The sequence below is a fragment of the Anas platyrhynchos genome, chromosome 2, assembly GCF_047663525.1.
Source record: "Anas platyrhynchos isolate ZD024472 breed Pekin duck chromosome 2, IASCAAS_PekinDuck_T2T, whole genome shotgun sequence".
Taxonomy (NCBI): Eukaryota; Metazoa; Chordata; class Aves; order Anseriformes; family Anatidae; genus Anas; species Anas platyrhynchos.
This window is the reverse complement of record NC_092588.1, coordinates 147364573-147386735: the sequence shown is the minus strand read 5'-3', so window position 1 is coordinate 147386735 and position 22163 is coordinate 147364573. Positions and strand designations below refer to the sequence as shown.

The following is a 22163-nucleotide window of genomic DNA, read 5'->3' as shown; positions in this document are numbered from 1 at the left end:
AAGCCTACAAAGGCTAGAGGACAGTGACGGAAAGAGCAATAATCCAGAACAATGTATGGGAGAATATGCATTGTGATTTAGGACATATAGAACTAGATGTGGAAATGAAAAGTAAAGGTAGCAGCTAGAGATGGAGAATGAAGGAACTTGAAAAAAGAGGAGGCTGAAATCTTCTGATATGCTCAGAGAATTGACAGTCTGCATTTTCATTCCATCCTTCAAAGGGAAGGGTGTGCAAGCTGATCAACTGGTCATGAGAAAAAGAATAGCAAACAGCCACAAGAAGACAATTTCTCACTGGAGTGAAGAAAGTTTATTAGATTGTCCGTGCAGTTTCATTGAAAAAAAAAAATAAAAATGGACCACTCTCCTGTTATCATCCCTATGCTGGTGCTAGCATACGTGATTGTACATTAATCTGAATCAGGCAGCTGAACAGGCTGAATATTAACCTCGCCAAACTAATTATCCAATTCAGTTTTCATCCAGCTTGGTCCTAGCAATGTGGATATGGAGCTGGGGCAGTAAATCCATCCCTTTTAATGGACACAAGTCAACAGAACAGTCTGTGCTTGACTGCTTGTATTTTTATAAAACACATTTGATTCTGCCAATACACTTCTAAATAATAATACAGTAAATGGATATGAAATGATTAAAACATGTTATTGATGTGGTACAGTATTCCTCTATGATCTTACTGTTTTCCTCATTAAAAAAATAAAATGTAAAGCAATGATTACAACCACCCATCATTTACCTTCCAAAATTGTTAAATTACCCTTTATTGAAAATGTTTTTGTGTTTTCTGCAGTGATGCTAAGATGCTGTGTATAATTATCTGATGCTTATGCTTGGTGGAGGTACAATCTTTGGGTATGTTTGCTAAAATCACTTGCATCAAATGAAATGGCAAAATTTAATGCAAGTAAAAACATATCTTACCATATCATAACTAACCAATTGTGTTAGTTACTGCTCTAAATTTCCCTTCAACATGGTTTCCCAAAAGTCTCATCGTAAAACTTTTCAGAGGAATTCATCAGCGTTTCTTTGCAGATCTCTAAGAAACCTTATGGTTTTGACGTCACTTTCTTTCCTTAGAAACAAAAAATGCAACTGACTGACTTGAGCTAAGCTAAGCAATTACTGCTCAATGAAATTTTCTCAGTGAAAATTCATTCTCATCCACTCAAAAAATAAATAATAAACAAATCAGAATGTTTTGAATAAATAAATAATGTCGCTGTTTTGGCTATACTACTCAGAGCTGCAGATCTGAAACAGCAGCTTTTTAGACTGAGATATTAAATTGGAAATGCATCCTAGCACTGAGCTGAGTTTAAAGTTGCACTTCCAAAATTTATCTGAAGTCAACATAGACTTTAGAAACTTAATTTGCACTGCATTCACCCGATGACATATGATCTGTCATCTCACTGAATGGGATCTGCTCCATCTGGGGAAAAGAGCCTTTAAGCAGAGCTCTCATGAGTGAATTTTTTCCCATCGCTTTCTCCCAAGTCATTGATTAAATTAGTAGCTGTGGAGATATTTGTGGAAATAGCTACCTAATAATTTGATTTGCCATAATTTGCTTCTCTGAACTGATTTGAGAAATTGAAAAAAGATGAGACTTCTGTGAACGTCATTCTTTTCTGGGAAAAGGATTAACAAAACGGGAACATACTATGTAATTAGACTTTCTTATGGAGAGTCATTACATAGGTAGTTTAAAAAATTGTCACACATCATGAGAGATGCTGAATGAGTTTGGATTAGGTAGAATTGGAATAATGTAAGTTTTAAAAAAAAAAAAGTTTACTGACTTAAAACAGCTTGAATTTCAAGCATTATTTTTACATCTGTTAGGAACACAATCCTTTTCACATGCAGATTTATTTTGTAATTTGGAATCTTCCTAAATACCTACAGCTGCTTCACAAAGCAATTTTGAAATGTACTTGCAAACTTTAGCTCATCCATGTGCACATGTTCTTGGATTTTTCTGGACCTCTGTGTGATCTACGTGAATAGAAGCACATGTGTGATGTCGATAGAACCTTGGAAGGCAAAGGCAATTTTTTTCTTTTTTTTTTTCTCAGTGGAAATAGGTGTGTCTTGACTTTGTAGGATAACATAGTGTTAAAAAACAGATTTCTTTTAAGCATTTCCTTCATGTTGCAGGTGTTTTCCTAGTTAACTTTCTGAACTTCTTAACACGTATCAAACTTTGTTCTTTAAGTGGCTTTTTGTTGAATGATTTCTAGTCCATCTTTGTGCTGTCTTCTTTCTGCTAAACTGCTTCAGACCTCTAATGCTGTGCACACTTCATATTCACTCCATATTTACCTGCACTAATCATCTGCATTTCTTCAAAGAGCATTGTGCCAATGCAACCTCAGTGCACTGTTGTGGTCTGTACAGGATGCACCCCCAATAATCTCACCAATTGTACTCACTTGGGCCAATGGACAGCCAAATTTACCATCACATGCAAGGAGTCATTAGCAGAGCAATCCAAAGACAAGGAATGTATCACTCATATTTGTACCACTGCTTCAGGCCTATGAAAGTTGTCTGCAGCTACATGAGGCACGTTCCCGCTTTGAGGAGTTTTGCGTACCTATCTGTGTATTGCCTGCTACTATTAGCAACAATGTGCCAGGCACAGACTTTAGCATTGGTGCTGACACTGCCTTGAATGCTATTGTGGAGGTAAGACCGTGTATATTTTAAAAGTTAATATGGTAACATACATAACATCAGGATACCTAAAGACCTTGAAATGTCTAGTGTTCTAAAATAATTCTGTCACTGTAATTTTTATGTTTTACAGTTAAGAACTTTACCAAGACTGATTAAATATGTACCTAATTAAAGTTGATTATAGTCAGTGTTTAGCTTTTGGGGATTCTATTTTGTTATCCAAGACTACTGCATTAGTTCTTAAGGCATTTGCTTTTACTGAAAATAAAAGATTTTGTGAATTTCTTTTTTTTTTTTTTTTAATCCTAAGTAGCTTCTCAACATTATTTACCTGAAAGAAGAAAGCACATGTTTTATAAATACCATATTTATTGTATGGGCCAATGACTGAACTTAGCATAACAGAACATCTGTGTGTGTGCTAACACTAAACACGTGAATAATCGTATGGACTACATAGGTTTAAGATCAAGTATAAACATAGTGTAAGCAGTTAAGTTCATCACTGATGCTGATTTGAAGCCAGATCTTGCTATGGGTGAAGTTCTCCGTTTTGATCAGAACAATCAGTTTTCTAGTTTTAGTCTGCTGTAGCATTTTTCCTCAGGTACAACTACTATATCAAGTCTTTAGTTCTTTACCATTTCATCAAGTCTGCTGGAGTAACAAAAAAGGGAACTGGTTGAGGACTAATGCAAACAAATGACTGAATAGCTTTGGGGTCTATCAAACCTCCTATTATGAAACTAAACGAATAATTATGCAATTGGCCAAGAAAGTCTGCTTGGAGATCCTGGTGTTTGAGAAATCATCTTGAAAACTGATTTTTTTTCCTGCTCCGGTACAGAATTACTTATTTATTAGAGTAAAAATGCTCTTATAGCTAAATGAAATAGCTGCATCAGAATATAGTATGACCTGGTCAGTAGGAGACGCAATACTACATCCCTGGAATGAAGACAACCTATGATGTAGAATGGGTAAACAGCATCAGCACATTCACAGGTAGGACACAAGTCCTCTAGTCACTCCATTAGCTGCTTCTGCCTTACCCAGCCTCTAAGTGTGGCTGATAGGCACATGTAAAAATAAAAACACGACAACACAATGGAAAAGAAAATATACATACTACTGCTTCCTCTTAGTTCACTGCTTTAAGTACTTTTAATTGCAATTTGTACAGCATTCAGTAATGCTCTCAGTTTAAAAAAAAAAAAAGTGATCTATTAAATTTCAGAAAGTTTTGTTTATTTAAAAAGATAAAAGATTGTTGATTTGGAGGTTTGAATATTAGATTTTTCATGAAGCTGGTTTAGTCTGTATGACAACACAGCTAGCAATGGAATCTGAAAAAGTTCTCCAGAAAGAATCACCATACCTCCATGTTTAAGAGTCCTGAAACTGCATCAGACTCTTGAGTGTTGGCCTTTCTAGCCTATGGAGTAGGATGTGAATTAAAAATACAGAATCAAGACTGAAGTCCAAGACAGAATTTGGTAAATATAATTTCTAAGAATGTTATTTTTCCAATTTTGTATAGGTTCACTTCTACTTTTTCCAAGACCATCAGGAAAAAGGGCTAGAACAATTTTTATCCTAGATTTTTAAGGAGGGGAAGCTTATTTAAGAGACAGGGCAATGGGGAGGAAAAAAATGAAAGGTGACTTAAAATCCTGATCAATTACTTGACCAAGCTCACTGTAAGGTTTCACAGAAGGTAGTGTCAAGGCAGTGAAATATGGACAAGAAACAAAGGGCTTCTACCATAGCAGTAGTCTTTGCTATTATAGTCTCAGTTTCTTTGAAGCTGACCCCATAACCATGCATTAAAAATTCCTGGGTTAATACCAGTTACAAATCTCTCTCCCTGAAAGTAGCAAATAAAAATCTATGCTAATGTTTTATGTCAAAATGCATTGTTGTGTAGACAAGTACACACACAGTTTTTACTGGCAGTTATTCTAAAACAGGAAATACAGCATCAATGTAAAAAGCTATGTGTTTTTTTTTTTTCCTCATCATAGTCAATTAAAGTAAGGATTTGAAATTCTACCATGAAAAAGCTGAGATAAAAGGAGCTAGCAACGTGACAAGTTAAACTGATTGTATGATAATCCATATATCATCGCAGTAAAAAACATGAGACGTTCATAAAAAGGAATTGCCTTCTGGTTTTAGTACCTAACACCACCATTTGCCATTACGGTGATTGGTATTGCTTAGAAAGCAACACAGCAACAGTTTATAAAGATGGTCTGTCTGTCTAGAGCAGGCATGTAGAAGACTGAAATGTATGGCTACTAGATTGCAGAAGATTACTGCTAACCATATTAAATAAAAACATCTGTACATACAGAGATACCTGTGTGTCTTAAGGCTAGAAAAGATCACATTTCATCCAGTCTGATTTCATGCATATTGGGTCCTCGAACTTAATCCTCTTAAGTCTTGAGTCAGGCTGCTAACTGAATAAGAACACTTGTATCTCCTATAAAGCTGCCTGAGTTTCTTTAAAATCTATCAGTGCCATTTGAGTATTTCTGTCACAGTCATTCTGAGACAACAAGAATAGCAGACAGTTTCTTCTGCATTACTATTACAAGAGACATCCTTCTAAATACATCTAAAATGGGTAATCCCCAAAGCAGAAAATTTCATTCTTGTACCAGCAGCAGGAAAGCTTGCTTGAAGTTTACAAATGTTTTAGGTCTCTCAAACAGAAGGAAATCAATGTATTATCAATCCAGTTCTAGGCATGTGGGGGTGGGTGTGTTGTTTTTTTTTTTTTTTTTTTGAGTTAAAATCAATGTGCCTGCTATTGTTACAAGTAATAGGGACTTTCAAAAATTTGTTGTTTACAATATACCAAGTATCAGCATTCTGCAACAATTACAAAAGCACATCTGGAACAGGAAAGCTTGAGGACACTAAAATCCAAGACGGGTAAAAGAAAATGTCACCTTGAAAAAAACAATGAAGTTTTATCTAAACTTGTTTAGGTTATGATAAACAGAAGTGTTCAGAAACATTCTCCATAACAGAGTGTTAATCAGTATTCTTAATACATCTGTGTGAATTCTGCACTTGAGTGTGTGTATGGGTTCATGGGGGGTGGAGGTATACGTTTACATATGTGTGAAAATATAAAGATGTATAGATTAAGTTACATGCATCTTTTGGTAGCTGGACCTAAATAAATGCATACTAGTTTTAGTTTCTGAATGCTTTAAACACTATGATAAAAGTTTTAGTCTTTTTAAGTTTCCTCACGTACCAATTCAGTATTTATTGTGGTCTGTTTGGTATATTTTTGAAGCTCCTATAGCTCACAATTTCTTCTTGAAGTCCTGTTGCTATCTGAATGAAGTTTTTGGTTGTAAAAATGTGTGAAACAATAAATATTAACAGGATCTGTAGTTGGTCATTCAGAAAATTAGTAAGGCATGAGGAGTTCTTAAAACTATAATTCAAGATTCAAAATTATGCAATTGCTAAGTACTTTCATTTCTTACTTTTACCAAATGGAACTGACTATACATCAACTTTCCAAAATTATTCTTGTTACCAAGTCTAGCATAAATTTTTTTTTATTTTGAAGGAGGAAGTAATATGTTTCTTTTCTTAATCTCTTCCTGAAAGGAAGTATTTTTGTCCAATGACTTAAAAATAACTTTGAACAGTTGCTGTAGAAATATTTTCATTCCAGGAAGTGAGAGTTTGTCAGTTAGCTTCTTATAGCATGGATATGCATAGTAATGTCAGTTCCTAGGTCCTATAACCCTGGAGATTTTCTCTGCTACTCTTTCCCAAGTTTCTTAAGCAACCGTAGTAAATACTGGTAGTATTGGTGCTATGTGAGCATCAACTCTTCTAGTAGAGAATGTTTCTTAGGCTGTTCAGAGTGTGATGCAAATAAATAAAAAAGGAACAATAGCTCCAGGAGTGCTTGAATAGTATTTCTGTGGATATCTTTGTTGGAAAGTAATCCACAGAGCAGAACATACCCAAGAGTATGAACAGTTACATATTTTTTTTTAAACTTGAGCATAGTCAGGAGTGCAGTAAATTTTAAAATCAATAGTAAAATGATAAAAACTTTTCAGTAATGAATGGAGTCAAAGTAAAGACGAGAAACTTACTTATGCTCAAACTGATTAAAAAGCTCTAATATATGTATTAATATCTCTGTTAGAAAACTATCACAATTTTTATGTTCATGCACAAGACAAATTCATTTCTTGTTAGTATTTGCATGAAACAAGTGTTGATCGTCAAAATAAAATGTTTTGCTAGTGTGATGTTCAATATATTACTTATGAAAATGACTTATGGTAGTTAAATGGGTTATATTATGTTGGAGCCTTTTAAAATGTATCTCTTAATAAAATTTTTAAAATCAAAATGTGACACAAAAATGTGTGACATAAAATAAAAATTCAGAATTTAAAATTTCTAATATCTTATCTTTGAGTAGACATGTGATCGCATCAAACAGTCAGCTAGTGGTACCAAACGTCGTGTATTCATCATTGAGACCATGGGCGGTTATTGTGGATACCTGGCCAATATGGGGGCCCTTGCGGCAGGAGCTGACGCTGCTTATATTTTTGAAGAACAGTTTGATATTCGAGAGCTCCAGGTATGCAAAATGAGAAATGTTTTCCTCATTTTTAAGTAGATCCTAAAACTGTTGAACATACGTGTATATATTTGAAGTAGATAGTTAAGTTGTTTTTTGTTGTAGTTTATTTTTAATTATACTATAGCTAAAAGCTGTGCTTGTCAGTAGCACCGTCAAATAGTTCCAGTTTTTATGCCATATTAGCTAAAGGACCATACACCCAGTTGTTCTTGGCGTCAGGGTCAGTTAACTGATGATTTTTTTTGTATTAACCACTAAATATTATTAGGGAATCATTTCATTTCTGTTCTTCTGATTGAAATTCAAGCTACATGTAAATGAAAAAAGTTCAGCAGCTTGAAAAGACAGACAAATATAGGATAAAAAGAAATACCTTTTCCATTATAATTGTGCCTCAGCTCATTGTGTCAGAAGGCTGCTCAGGTCAGGGAATGAACAGGATTTAAGGTGGATTAGATATTGACTTTGATATTACGAGCATTTTTGAAGTGTTATTGAAATAAAGTTTTTAGGATTTAAGGGCTACAGATTAGGATATGACTTTGCAGAGGGTAAGCTGATGTGAAACTTGTCTACTACAAGGCTTTTACACTTCTGAAGTGCTAGCTGCTGTCATGGACTAATACAAACCTGAGCAGATACAGATTTCCTAAAAGACAGAAAGTGAATTGTAGTTCCTCCCCACTCATTTTGCAGTGACATGCACTCCTCATGTCATGCACGGGAGTACTGACGTGGTAATACATTGCTGGATCCATATAGGACTGTTGCAAGGATTGTAAGGATATGTAAGGGCAGGATTAGACCTTATGTGACAATGTATTTTTATGTATATCAAGGTAATCCAACTTGGTGCTCTATCAGTATGGCATTAAAAAAATAACATTTTAATGTGCCTACTAAAATCTAAATTTGTGATTTGAATTTAAATCACAATTTAAATTTGTGATGCAGAGGAAGAAGTTCATTTTAACCGAAGATGAATAGCCATACTCAATATGTTTTCCTGGATCTCTAAAATTGATTATTTGAATTTGCACATATTACTAGATGTGGAGTCTTTACACGAGCTCTCAGGATAAGCTCGTAGGTTCATTCAAGCTCTTTTAAAAAGTTGTGCTTATCTCTTTAAAAATACCTTTGTTGTTCCTAGGCTAATGTGGAACACTTAACTGAAAAGATGAAAACCAGTATCCAGCGTGGTCTAGTGCTGAGGTAAGCAAAAATAGTTGTAGTAAGTGAAATCTGTGATGCTGAGCACTCACAGCCAAGGCTGTTTGGCCACTAGTGAAGACAATTCAAGTCTGTATTCCTTGATTATTCCTTTAGCATGAGATTATTAGCAAAGCTGTTGCTCCAGAAGGCAAGTCTGGGAGCTGTCTAGGAGCTGAAGCCCAAAACTTCCTTCTTTCTTTGTAAATATGGGTTTGTGAAGGGTAGGTCCTGCCTAACTAACCTGATTTCCTTTTATGATAAGATCACCCGTATGGTGGACCAAGGGAAACCAGCTGATGTGATTTTTTTGGACTTCAGCAAGGCTTTTGACACGGTTTCCCATAGGATCCTACTGGACAAAATGTCCAGCATACAGCTAAATAAAAACATCATACGATGGGTGAGCAATTGGCTAACGGGCAGGGCCCAAAGGGTTATGGTGAATGGGGCTGCGTCAGGCTGGCGGGCGGTCACTAGTGGGGTCCCTCAAGGCTCCATTTTAGGGCCGGTACTTTTCAATATTTTTATAAACGATCTGGATGTAGGAATAGAAGGCATTTTGAGCAAGTTTGCTGATGACACCAAACTTGGAGGAGTTGTGGACTCGAATGAGGGTGGAAAGGCCTTGCAGAGGGATCTGGATAGGTTGGAGAGCTGGGCGATCGCCAACCGCATGAAGTTCAATAAGAGCAAGTGCCGGGTCCTGCACCTGGGACGGGGAAACCCTGGCTGCACGTACAGACTGGGTGATGAGACGCTGGAGAGCGGCCTAGAAGAGAGGGATCTGGGGGTCGTGGTAGACAACAAGTTGAATATGAGCCGGCAGTGTGCCCTGGCAGCCAGGAGGGCCAACCGTGTCCTGGGGTGCATCAAGCATGGCATCGCTAGTAGGTCAAGGGAGGTGATTGTCCCGCTCTACTCTGCGCTGGTGCGGCCTCACCTCGAGTACTGTGTGCAGTTCTGGGCACCACAGTATAAAAAGGACATGAAACTGTTGGAGAGTGTCCAGAGGAGGGCTACGAAGATGGTGAAAGGCCTGGAGGGGAAGACGTATGAGGAACGGCTGAGGGCACTGGGCCTGTTCAGCCTGGAGAAGAGGAGGCTGAGGGGAGACCTCATCGCAGTCTACAACTTCCTCGTAAGGGGGTGTCGAGAGGCAGGAGACCTTTTCTCCATTAACACCAGCGGCAGGACCCGCGGGAATGGAGTTAAGCTGAGGCAGGGGAAGTTTAGGCTGGACATCAGGAAGGGGTTCTTCACAGAGAGAGTAGTTGCACACTGGAACAGGCTCCCCAGGGAAGTGGTCACTGCACCGAGCCTGACTGAATTTAAGAAGAGATTGGACTGTGCACTTAGTCACATGGTCTGAACTTGGGTAGACCTGTGCGGTGTCAAGAGTTGGACTTGATGATCCTTAAGGGTCCCTTCCAACTCAGGATATTCTATGATTCTATGATTCTAAATATAATTGTTCTATAATCTAATACTTGATTCTCTTTTCAGCCTATTTTCTCAACGATTTTTAACTGTAATTATTAATAAAGACAGTGAAAACTAGCATACACATACAGCCTTTACTATAAAAATTCTATTTAGATTTTACAAGATAACACAGGATAAACCATTTTTCAAAGACCAAAAACTTTAAAACTTGTTATTTAACATGTTTTAAAGTTATCCATTCTAAGGCATCCTGAATCAGTCTGCAGCTTCTCTCTCTCTCTTTCATTAGCATTTACCTTCAGTGTGCTGAGTAGCAAAGGGCTGAAAAATTAGTACTATAATAAATTGTATGAGGAAGCTATTACACTTATTTACATTTTTCTGCTTGTGGTGATTAGGGTGAAAAAATACTTGACATTTAAAGTACTGATAAGGAGCAGACTAGGTGTTATTCATCATCCATGCTTTTATAAATGGCAAGATACTGACATTACTGCCAGTATGTATAACTTCTGTTTGTGCAGTTTTTCCACTGCATAGTTAAGTTGTCAGACATACATTTTATTTTCCGCTACCTTATTCAATAATGGATTCCAGCTGACCTGCCAGTAATGCTGGTATACTAGAAGTAATGCAGGTTTTAAAATCATGAATATGTTACATGAAATACGTTCATGAAACATGAAAGTGAACCTATGGGATTAGATGAAATTATCCAAGCAGTGACCGCTGCTATCAAGAAACTGGGAAGATGTTTGTCATTCAGTATCTGTAAAGACATTGACTACTTAACAGTTGATTAGCTATGAGTATTTGGCCTGAATTGTTACAGAAATGAGAACTGCAATGAGAACTACACAACTGACTTCATCTATCAGCTGTATTCTGAAGAAGGAAAAGGAGTGTTTGACTGTCGAAAAAATGTATTGGGCCACATGCAGCAGGTAAAAATGACTTTAGAGTTTACAGACAAGCTTAACTGTATGCACAAAGGGCCCACACTATTCAAGCATTTCAAGTAAGTCTGACTCAGAATTAAAAAGTGTGTGGATTTTTGCTCATAGGTAGCTCTGAAGTGTTTGTTAGCATCACAATTTATTGCAGCTCCTTCCTTAAAATGTAGGAAAAAAAAAAAACAACCTTTAGCTTCTTAATAATTATTTTTTCTCCCTCTGTCTATGTTAACAAAAAAAATCATAGACATTACAGCTATCATTATTACTGTAATACATATTTAGAACATACATCTCTACCCTTACATAATGTATCTGGCTTTGGAACTCTCTGGAAGAGAAGAAATTTGGTTAAGGAATTTTATGTGCAGATGGATTATTCTGGTAGAAGAGACAGCATTCAGCTTCTCCTTGTGGTCTCTGTAGCTTCCCTCTTTTTAACTCATTATGCTGATTGTTAGTGGGCAGATAATAAGTTTCTAATTTGGCTATGGTAATTACCAAGACTGAGGTACAGGTAAAAACACACGTAGAGCTAAATTTCTCAAGTGCTAGTAGTGAAATAACTCTTGTTCACATTAAGTCATTTAAACTTGTATGCATAGTCCTTTTACCATTACTTATTTTTAGATTCTTCAACACGGAGATTGGCACTTTCTGCATAAAATTTAACAATTTATTTTTAAGGTCAAGAGCAGCATTGATGAAATGATCTACTGTTTGTGAAGTTGTTCTGAATAGTTCAATGATTTCAGTTCCATCTGTTGCACTGAAAATGAACACAAAAATCAGACTTCATATATAGACAGCTTAAAAAATATAACGTCGTTCCCAGAGTCGTATAAAGGCTGTTTTAATACTTTTGAATGAAAGCAGCCATAAAAAATAATATTAATTAAAAAATGTACTATTTTAAAAATTCCCAACCCAGTTGTTTCATCCTAGTTTTATGTACACAACATTCTAGCCTTCCTTGTTCTAGCTGCAATAGAGTTGTGCTTCCCCAACTTCCTAGATTACAGTCAGCACTTAAGTTTCTTACACTCATTCTGACACCTTCTTCAACTGTTTCCTGTTTTATATTATGCTGAAACTGGGTTGCCCAGTGCAGTGTGAGAGCTAGGCGGTGCTTTATGATCAGCACTGAGGGAAAATGGAGGAAAGGGAAATCAGTGGCCTTTGTTTACCTTAAGTGAAAAGTAGTATTGATTCAGTGAGAATTCTACACTGGCTTAACACAAATTTTAAGTGTTTTATCTTGTTTTATGTGGTAGGTTGGTTTGTTTGTTTAAAGTGGGGGAGATGTGAGCAGGCCATTAAACTAGTAAAATAAGAAGACAAATACTGACTCGATAACTGAATTAACCCGCAGTTAAATTTCCACACAGGGTGGTGCGCCTTCGCCATTTGATAGAAACTTTGGGACAAAAATTTCTGCAAAAGCTATGCAGTGGATCTCCAAAAAGCTGAAAGAAACCTACAGGAAAGGTGCAGAAACACTTGGTCCTATCTCTCGTTTTACTGCCTTCAGTTAGATATTAGTATATGACTACTGCCATACACAAACACATGAATGCATGATAGGTTTAGTCAACATACCTCTTTCCATCTTACTCAGTAACGTCTTGCTATGCTTCCTGCTATATTATCCCTCAAGTGAGGTCAGTATTTTAGATAGCTATTTTCTTACCTGCCTTTAAAAAATGCTAGTATGATTGCAGTTTATTATGCATGAAGGAATTGATGACTACCTAAGTTACATCTGTTCTTCCTTTTTGTTTCATGATGGCTACATGGGAGACAGAAGAAGGTAATATGTCTTCTTTGGGAATTTTTATAAAACACTATTTACTAAAATCTAATTTAAAACTGGATGTTAAAATTCAGTCTTGTTGATTAATTACACTGTTTTCATGGCTAATCATCAAAGCTAAATGTAAAAAGTGAAGATTTCCTAACCCTATTAAAGTACTAATTGATGTTTTAATGTTATGTTAAATGTTCAGTAACTGAAATTAAGCACCCCATTCACTTTAATTACAGAACAAGGGTATTTGGCCATACAAATGTGAATAAAAAAATCTTGAATTATTTCATTCTTTTTAGGAAAAGTATTTGCCAATACTGATGACTCAGTCTGTCTGCTGGGAATGCGTAGACGCAACCTTGTTTTCCAACCAGTGGCTGAGCTGAAGAATGAAACAGACTTTGTGTATGTATATGCTGCTTACATTTTAAACATCTCAGCACAGGCTTTCTTTCACCACATCAAATGAACATCTTCTTCATGGTGCTGACACACAGCATTTGCCAACTGTTTTATTGTGCTTCTGTCTCTGGCCTATATTCAGCCAGTGATTCACTGTGATTGTTCACTTGTCTTTTTGAACAACTCCCTTTATGCTTTCTAGTCCTTATACTTTATGAAGTTCTCTTCTATGAATTCTGGGAGCCCACTGTCTTTTTTTTCATCTTTGCTCTAATGTCTGGAATTGGTTTACTTCTGATAAAATGTAATAGAAGAGTAGAGTGGTGTTTTTGTGCCTTAGATGGCATTTTATCTATGAAAAACTATCCAGTAAAATCCAATTTTTTTCTTCAGTGTTCTGTTGTTGTTTCTTCCCATTTTGGGTTGGTGCATATAATACTTATTGCTTATATGCACCAACCCAATGCAACCCAATAAATAGCAATATTTGATCCTCTTTGTTAGAGTATTAATGTTAGTGTTCTCAAATGAGCTACACATTGTTTGCCATGGCTACTAAGTATTTTTTTTTTCCTTCCGCCACACCACAGACATAGGATTCCCATGGAGCAATGGTGGCTGAAGCTGAGACCACTGATGAAAATCCTGGCCAAATACAAGACCAGCTATGATGTTTCAGATTCAGGCCAGCTGGAGCATGTTGCTATGCACAGCCCAAAGGAAGCAGAAACCGGAGCCATCTAAAGAGATCATTTTTAGATTGTTGTCATAGATGCACATTGTGAGTAACAATGCTTTAGAATCGTTACAGCTTTGTTTTGTAACATTTAAGTTATTGTACCAGCACTTTATGTGAAACAAGACAGTCACGTCACACGAATTTTGTCCTATATTTGTGTTACGTTTGAAACAAATCCCAGCATCTAAGGAATAAGCACTATTTTACTCATACTATCCTTTAACAAAAAAGTGCAACACTGTTCTATGCACTCTGTAAGTTACTCACCTACTGCACTTCGTTTCAGAGTACTTACACCCAAAAATAAGTGTAGATGGCTAGTTTTATGTTGAGTTACAGGATGTGCTTAATGTATCTGAAGTGAAATAAAGTACTGTTGCAAACATCTTAAGTCTGATGTGTCAAAACATATTCACCTGCTTCTAACCACAAACAGCAAAAATCCTTCATGAAGGATTCTTTACAGACTAATGAAGGAAAACAAGCACCAGTCTTAATTCCCTATCTAGTGAAGGGGGGAAAAAAAAGCAACTGTTCTACTTTTACTTGTTTCATGTTTCTTTTCTCTTACCTTTGTTAAGGCTATAGAAACTCTTCATAATGAGGGCAAAGGGTAGAAATAACCTTATTTGTTAACCTAATTTTAAAATTAAACCAAACTCTTTTCTTATGCTGATTTGTTAACTAGATAATGACCAAAAAAGTACTAAACCATTTCATACCAAAAGTTGACTGAATGTTCCCCAAATAAACAAGATTAAAATCTGCACTGTACACAGACTCATTAGTGATTTGCCCACTACACTGCCATTCACTACAAACTTGCTGTGAGGTGGAAGGCACTGTCAAAAGCTCTTCTAGCTATAGGTGGTTATTCCACCTACAAAGGAATTAATTCCAGCAAAGGCAGCTGGAATTAGCATACCAAAGAATGGAAGCTGTAGTTTGAGAGACTTCTTTTTCATTTTTTAAAATTTTTTATATATCCAACAGCAGACATGATTTCAAACAAATACCATTTAAATCTCTGGAGTTCTACATATACAAAAATATTTAATTTATATAGTATCCATATGAGTCTCTTGAGTAAAATATTATGGTCTTTGTCCTAACAGAGCAAATAATTCTTGCTCTCAAATACTGTGTGGTTAGAAGATTTGACAACATGGTTTTAACTGGTTTGTTGCGTATTGTTAGAAGCAGCAATGAACATTTAAGTTGGACCATGGGCCAGTTAAAAGTTAATATAAAAAAATAATTAATTTAGTCACAAAGATTGGTTGTTTTAAATGAGCCTGGATGTTCAGCAGCAATTCATCGTTTGACCCATGAGGGATCTTTGGTAATATCTGCATTTTCTGGGCCAAGTACCGCCAGACCCCGCGTGCTCTTCCCAACTGCAAGATACCTGCAAAAAGAAATAAAAGAAAAGTTAATGCGTTTGGTTATCTGTAACTATGTTACACAATTAAAAAGACTAATTTCAGGAAAAAGTGCTGTCTGATATGCACCTATTGTTATTGTTTGCTTTTATAACATCTTTTGGATTTACATTTTTTCCCCTCATTAATGATGGTACAACAGTCAATAGCATCTGGCCATAACTAGCCTAATCCGCTTACACGTATCTTCTTCTGTGTGAAATTTTTAACTCTAAAGTGCAAGTCAGAAGTCCAAAGAAGTACACTATGTTAGGAGTCCAGAAGAACCAGCTCCTTTAGCCAGGAGCTGGAAGTCTGAGTGTACTCTTTCTTCAGGCCCTTTCCAGGCTTTTGAAAAGTAAAATAATCCCTCCTACATTCTGAAGTTGTAGGTGAATTACATCTGCTAAAATTCAATGATCAGAATATAATTAACATCTCTCTAAGGTTACAAAAACAAATAGTGGAAGTAGTACAGAAGACCAAGGAAATTCAAGAACTTAATTATGGTAACTTTAACAAACTTCTCTGATTTGTTCAGTTTTTCAAGCATCTTTTTTTCTCTGAAGTTGAGCATAGACTTACTTGTTTGATACATCAACCAGGTTATCACTGTTGACAGCAAAAAGCTGCTCTCTGTGTGACTGCTTCATTTCATCTGAAATCCCATATAAGAAATGATCCATACCTAAAACAAACAAAAAAAGCCACATACTGCAGTGATGTACTGGAAGGGAAGAAGTTTGACCATTGTTCTGAGACAAATTAATTGTCAATCAAATGTCAAAAGTTAGAATTGAGTAAATAAGTTTATTTTTCTGAGGTAGTAGGAGTTCGCTATTTAGAATTTGTATTATAGTCTGGCAAGTTTGCCAAAAACCTAAATGTAATTGGGATCCAGAAAACCTAAAGAAATAAACCAATGCAAAACAAAACATGCTAACAAGATTCATTCTAAAAAGTCTCAATACTTTCTAAAATATTTTAGCCAAACTGGATTTCATGCAGCTTGTATGAACAACCTCTTAAAATTTTCAATCAGCTGTAATATACATGCCAAGACAACGGTTTAATCACCTTCTTTTGATCAAGCTACATACAGAAAGAAGTCTGCATACAAATATTTATTGCTTTTGTTGGAATACTTACCTACAGTATTTTAGCATCAATATTAACATGAATGTTATGCACGGAGCTATAACCAGAGAACTCCAGAATAACCATAGCAAAGATTTTAAACATGAAAATAATTACAGAAAAAAAGAGTAGGTGGGGAAGACATCTGGAGACAGCTAACTCATCCAAACTTCTGCCAAAGGCAGGATAAAATGAGATAAGGTTGTTGAAGACCCTATGCAGGACCTAATAAATAACGGTAGTATTAAGGGATAGCTATTTGTCTCTGCAACAGATCCTAGGTCTATGGAACAATGTTCTTCACTAAATTTGTCACAGCTGCTACAGCACATGTTAAAATTAAATCACTGCTCTCACAAATTACAACATTCAATATGTGTTCATTTCACTCATATCTGCACCTAAAAATAATTACTTTTTTCTTTAAAATTAAATTGCCCAGGCCAAAACCAAATTCATTTCAAAGAACACGAAATCAGCTTTTCAACACGTTTTCAAGTGTTATTTAACAAACTAGTGTTAATACAAATACATATTAAAATAACATTAATTTTATTCCTATAATTACTTAAAGGAAAGGAATGTATTTTAAATTAGCAAGTTTTGAATTGAATTTAAGCTGAGACTTGGGGAAGGAAGGGAAAAGTGAGGAAAGCAATGCAACATGTAGGCAAACTAAAAAGAAGATGTGAAGATACTACCAACTGTGATATGCGTGCAGATATGTAAAGAAGGTAACACCCTCCACTGTGGTATTGCTATGCTCTAATTTATTTAAAAAAAAAAAAAAAGCATGCACAGACGGTTACACATTTGTAGTCAAAATGTACAATTGTGTCAGGAAAATAATTCTTAATTTTTTTTTTTTTTTTAATCAAAAGACAAAATATTTAATTTTTTGCTTGCTAGCATCTGACTCCCTTTCCAAGCCTAAATTTGTTTCTGTAATATACCTCCATGTTCTAACTGTATTCCCCTGACATCAAGGACAAGCATGAATACGAATACTTCAGTGGAGAGACTGAATGTATGCTATTTCTGAAAAGAGAATAACAGGAACTGAGTATTTTGTTGAAACCACAGTTGTCTTACATCTGCCAAGTACAAATTTTAACATATGATTCAGTTTAGCAAATTAACTGTTTTCTCTCCTTTAAAACTTAAGAACGTACCTTTATCTGAAGGAGCTATTGGTGCATCTACAGCAGCAAATACTGCTAACTTAGCTTCATCGATATCTTGTTGTGTGAATTCTCCAGATTTGGCCCATTCAACTGCTCTTTCAAATGTTTTCAAGGTGGCTAATGAATTTGGGTCTCTTAAAGAAAAAAAAAAAAAAAGGTAAAAATTAAGGGCTTCAGTCTTACAAAGTGAAATACTGTAATTATTTTGTTCTTAATTTAGAGTTTACTATTCATTACACAAACATAGATACATGTGGATTACATCAAATGAGAAACCTACTTTTTGTTTATGAGATTTTTTATTAGAGGAAGCAAGTATTACAACAAACCAGACATTTTTTGAATTTTCAAACACACAAGTGCAGCAAGTTCACTTGCCTGTAAGTAGTTTCAAGGCAGTGTGCAGAGAAGTGGTATTCAAAAGATAGTAAGCCAACAGTGTTTATAATGCACTATCAATTCACTGTTGCAACTTAATAAGCATTAACTTCCATTAATATCAACAACAGTAATATTTATGGTATACCACCTTATCTTCTCTAAGTTGCTCTTCCTGCTACACCTCTTTTTGCTCTCTGTAAAACAAGTGCAACAGGTTGACAACTACTGAAATACTAACCAGGACAAGTCCCACCACGTTGAAACTTCGCAGAGGCACAACACTGCTCAGATTTTAGGCAGGAATACTGTCCAAGTACTGTGATGGACTACCTTTGGTCTAGGAAAATTATTTAAGCCAGGACTCTATGACATTTCCAGGGGGGATTTTATAACTAGTCTTTAATGCTTTCAATTTAAATTTCATCTGAAAGTAGTTTGGTAAGACCGAAGCTGGTTAACTGTTCCAGACTTGACAACAAAAAGCATAAAAAAAGAGACTTTCTCCATTCTAGCTCATCACCAGCAATGCTTTCTTTCTGCTGAATCTCTGGTGTTTCCAGACACTGCCAAGCTGTGTATTTTCAAAACCAGGGCATTAGGAAACAGCATCATTTCTACTCCATGGTCTCAAACATAACAAAATCTCATTTTTTTTTCTCCTTGTATTTTCTTATTTATTTAAAATAAATAAATAAATAAATATGAAGGACATCCTTAACTCATGAGGAAATAAATGAAAACCAGTCTTACATAAACCTGGTACACAGACACAACAATGGTTGCTACCAGCAGAGATAAGTTAGACGTTCCCAGGGACAGAAACCAGAGGAGGGGTTTATTAACAAAACTGATATACATTAAGCAATTAATCTCAACATCATCAGTGCTGAATCACTTTCTTTTGATTCAACATAGTTGTATCTCTCTTTCAAGACTAAGTGAAATCAAAACAAATTCAAACAAAGATACACACAAGTGCAGTCAGTAGTTCCCTCAGACATGAACACGAACAAATGCTGTTACCTGTAGGAGTAGAAAGTAAATATGCCGTTGTGGCTAAGTTTAGCACCTCCACCGTAAGCTCCTCCTTTCTCTCTAATTTCTCTATGTAGGAATTTAGATGTCATCAACCGTGCCAGAATTCGAAGGCTGTAATGAGAGAAATATTAACAGCAAAGATGTTAAATGAACTGGATAACAGTAATATTCTCAACTGCCTCTGAAGTTCAAAAAGATCCCCATTTACTATGCACTGCTTCTTCCAATCTACAACAATAACAATACTCAGTATTTAGTAACAGCTGAGCAATGTCACATCATTGTAAGAGTTGTTGCTACTTTGGAACATTGCTCGATTATTCCACTTATGTCACTGTAATCAAATACAAAAGCAGCCTCCTACCTGTAACTTTGTTAGTGCAATAGGATTGTCACCTCAGACACATCCAGGTAAGCAGGGCTGTTATTTGGAAGCTAGGGGTTAGTAACCCCTAGTTACTTAATCTCAGCACTTGGCAAAACAGCGCATTTATGGACCTAGCAACATGAAGATTGGTCTGTAAAGAATTTGTCACAAACACACCACAAAGCATGTTTTTTTTTTTTATTGACACTCCATTTTCAGCAGTCCTGTTTTGTTTTGCATTACCCGACACACATACAAAGCTCCCTGCTGATTCTGCTTCCTACCTTGCATAGTCTGTAGCTGTGTAGGGAACTGTACGAATGCATTCCCCAATGTAGTTCACTGGGAAAGGAAGTACAAAATGGGTCTTCATCTGGCATGGTTTGAAAGTAGGATCCTAAGAGAAAAATGTATTATTGGCACAGTTAGCAGATAGGAGACAATTTAGCCATCTGAGGACTATGAAGTGCCACCAAACACACAGACGGTAAAGCTGCCACTTGACCTGCACTGCAATCAGTGACATTCATCTTGCCCCTACGTTAGCAATCCAATAATACAACTGCCTTAGGAAAACTTAAGTATGTGGATATTGTACATTGGCTACCCATCGCTGCTCACCAGCATCTCAGCTGTCCATGCCTTGTGTTATTACCAAAGAGCTTTGGTAATAACATGTCTTTACTTCTTAACATGTCTTTATTTGGACTGAACCAAGCGTTCATAACTCTCCACTTCTATGTCCATCATATCTGACTCCTTCTACTCAATTGTAGATATTGCAACTGGATCCAGAAAAAGACACCCTCCCTCACTGTTTTATGAGCAGCAGCAGCTACATGAATTTCTGCTCACACATCCCCTACAATAAACTTGACTTCTACTTAGAATCACAGAATCATTTAGGTTGGTAAAGACCTTCAGGATTATCAAGTCAAACCATCAATGTGACCAACCAGGTCCCATCACTAAACCAAGTTCCTTAGTGCCATGTCCACATGCCTCTGAAATACCTCCAGGGATGGGGACTCTCCCAGTTCAAAACTTGCAGTCCTTCTCATGTCTCCAGGTCCCTGCAGCACTCGCTTCTTTGTCTCTTTCACACATACACCTGCTTGTGTGCTTACTTAAGCATAAGCAGAGCCCTAAGCACCTCCAGAATCTTAAAATTTCATTTCAATGCTCCCAAATGTTTCTTAACTCCACAAACCTGCTCCCCAGCCCCTCACACATCTCTGGCTGCTTGGGCCCAGCCCAGTACTACACGCTGGACTTGTAAGCAAGAACCACCTTGGCTGAGCAATCCCTGCCTTTTAGCTCAATGCTCAGGATACACCAAGTTGTGTTTCTCCCATATAGTCAAATAAAAATTTTCATTTTTACTTAATTGTCACAGATATTCTTTTATCAGGTGTTATTCACATTCAAAATAATTTAGGGAGTAGAGGAAGGAAAAGGGCTGACTGGGAGTGACACCACATGGATCTGATCGTGAAAGAAACCAAGGTAAAAATAAAATCTTGTAAACGTTACTTGTAAGAAACAGCATAAGCGGGAATTTCCTGCATGCACAGATAGGAAGTCAGCTAAATGATCTTCAAACCAGAACCAAAGGGAAGACAACAAAAAGGATGACATAGAAACAAGAAGAAGTTTGATGAATGTTTTAGAGAAACAATAGAGTAAGAGTGTAGAAGTGAAGGGCACGTAGCACTGTCCTCAACCGATAATGTACTTACGTTAATTAGTTTCCTTGTGATCTGCAAACAATTAAGCATTTTGCTTCCCACAGGTTTGACTTCTGAAGATTTCTACAAGAGACCCAGCCCTCATATTAAATGGTGATTTAACAATTGAAACTAAGATTACAATAAATACAGTCCCTACTCCCTTGAACTTCCTGCGTAAGCTTTTGAAACCACCATCAGCCCATGTGTCTTCACACACATAAGCAACCTACTCGATCATTTGTATTTCAAAGCTAAATAAATTTCATTTGAAGAGTAATTTGGTACTGAAAGACACCAAGAGAGAGATTAAAGAGCCCCCCAAAATTTCAGGCAATTATTTCCTTCATGGGTAGTGAACTGGGAGCCTATTCAAGTCTCAGAAATTAATACAGATGTACATTCACGGAGCAGATCCTTTGTCAACTGGATTGAGCCAAGTACCCTCTGTGCCAAATGTCCATCCAGATAATGAAACAGATTCCTAAACAATTAAGGAACTGCACAATTCCCTATTTTCCTTTGGCTAACATGCCAAGTAAAGCTAAAAAAGAAATTACAGTTTTATGTGACAGAGAACAGAAAAATTTATTTTCCTTCATCCCACGCAAAAGCAACCACCTCAGAGTAACATTTGACAGCTGATCTACAGGATTATTGTTGTCTATTTTATAGGATGAAGACAGGTACTGTGGGGAAACATAGCAGCTTATCACAGAGCTGACTTGCAAATTTCTTCAGACATCTATGCATGGATACAATATTTTAGATCGAATGATCTTCTGATTGCACAACTGTCTTTACACAACATCAAATCCAACGGTATTTGATGCACTAGTCACAAATGAAGTAATTTCCTACCTCAATCACATGGGGTCGAACAGGTTTTCTCTCTTTTTTACTTCTAGTTATGCCCTTTATAAATTTCTCTACTTCTTTAGATGCCTCTGATATCTGTTGAGGTGCTGCATTCACTGAACATCTGTTAAAAGCACATA

At 36.4% G+C, this 22163-nt stretch overlaps 2 protein-coding genes across 6 annotated transcripts in view; one reads left to right on the top strand and one right to left on the bottom strand.

Moving 5' to 3' along the window:
* PFKP (phosphofructokinase, platelet) overlaps positions 1-14295 on the top strand; it is a 45887-nt gene extending 31592 nt beyond the window's left edge. For 2 of the 4 annotated variants that reach the window (XM_027450475.3, XM_072033814.1), the window contains exons 16-22: positions 2566-2718; positions 7184-7348; positions 8505-8566; positions 10842-10953; positions 12351-12450; positions 13069-13174; positions 13762-14295. In XM_027450475.3, coding sequence (XP_027306276.1) covers positions 2566-2718; positions 7184-7348; positions 8505-8566; positions 10842-10953; positions 12351-12450; positions 13069-13174; positions 13762-13915 — 852 coding nt within the window. In that variant the 3' untranslated portion in view covers positions 13916-14295. The remainder of the gene's footprint in view (positions 1-2565; positions 2719-7183; positions 7349-8504; positions 8567-10841; positions 10954-12350; positions 12451-13068; positions 13175-13761) is intronic. The other 2 variants (XM_072033816.1, XM_027450474.3) reach the window with 2 other exon arrangements.
* The window catches only part of PITRM1 (pitrilysin metallopeptidase 1), a 30247-nt gene continuing 21971 nt past the window's right edge, over positions 13888-22163 (bottom strand). For both annotated transcript variants that reach the window (XM_027450470.3, XM_038173850.2), the window contains 7 exons: positions 22027-22147; positions 21178-21249; positions 19723-19835; positions 19057-19182; positions 17641-17786; positions 15917-16019; positions 13888-15318 (listed from right to left, as the gene is read on the bottom strand). In XM_027450470.3, the coding sequence (XP_027306271.1) occupies positions 15225-15318; positions 15917-16019; positions 17641-17786; positions 19057-19182; positions 19723-19835; positions 21178-21249; positions 22027-22147 (775 nt within the window). In that variant the 3' untranslated portion in view covers positions 13888-15224. The remainder of the gene's footprint in view (positions 15319-15916; positions 16020-17640; positions 17787-19056; positions 19183-19722; positions 19836-21177; positions 21250-22026; positions 22148-22163) is intronic.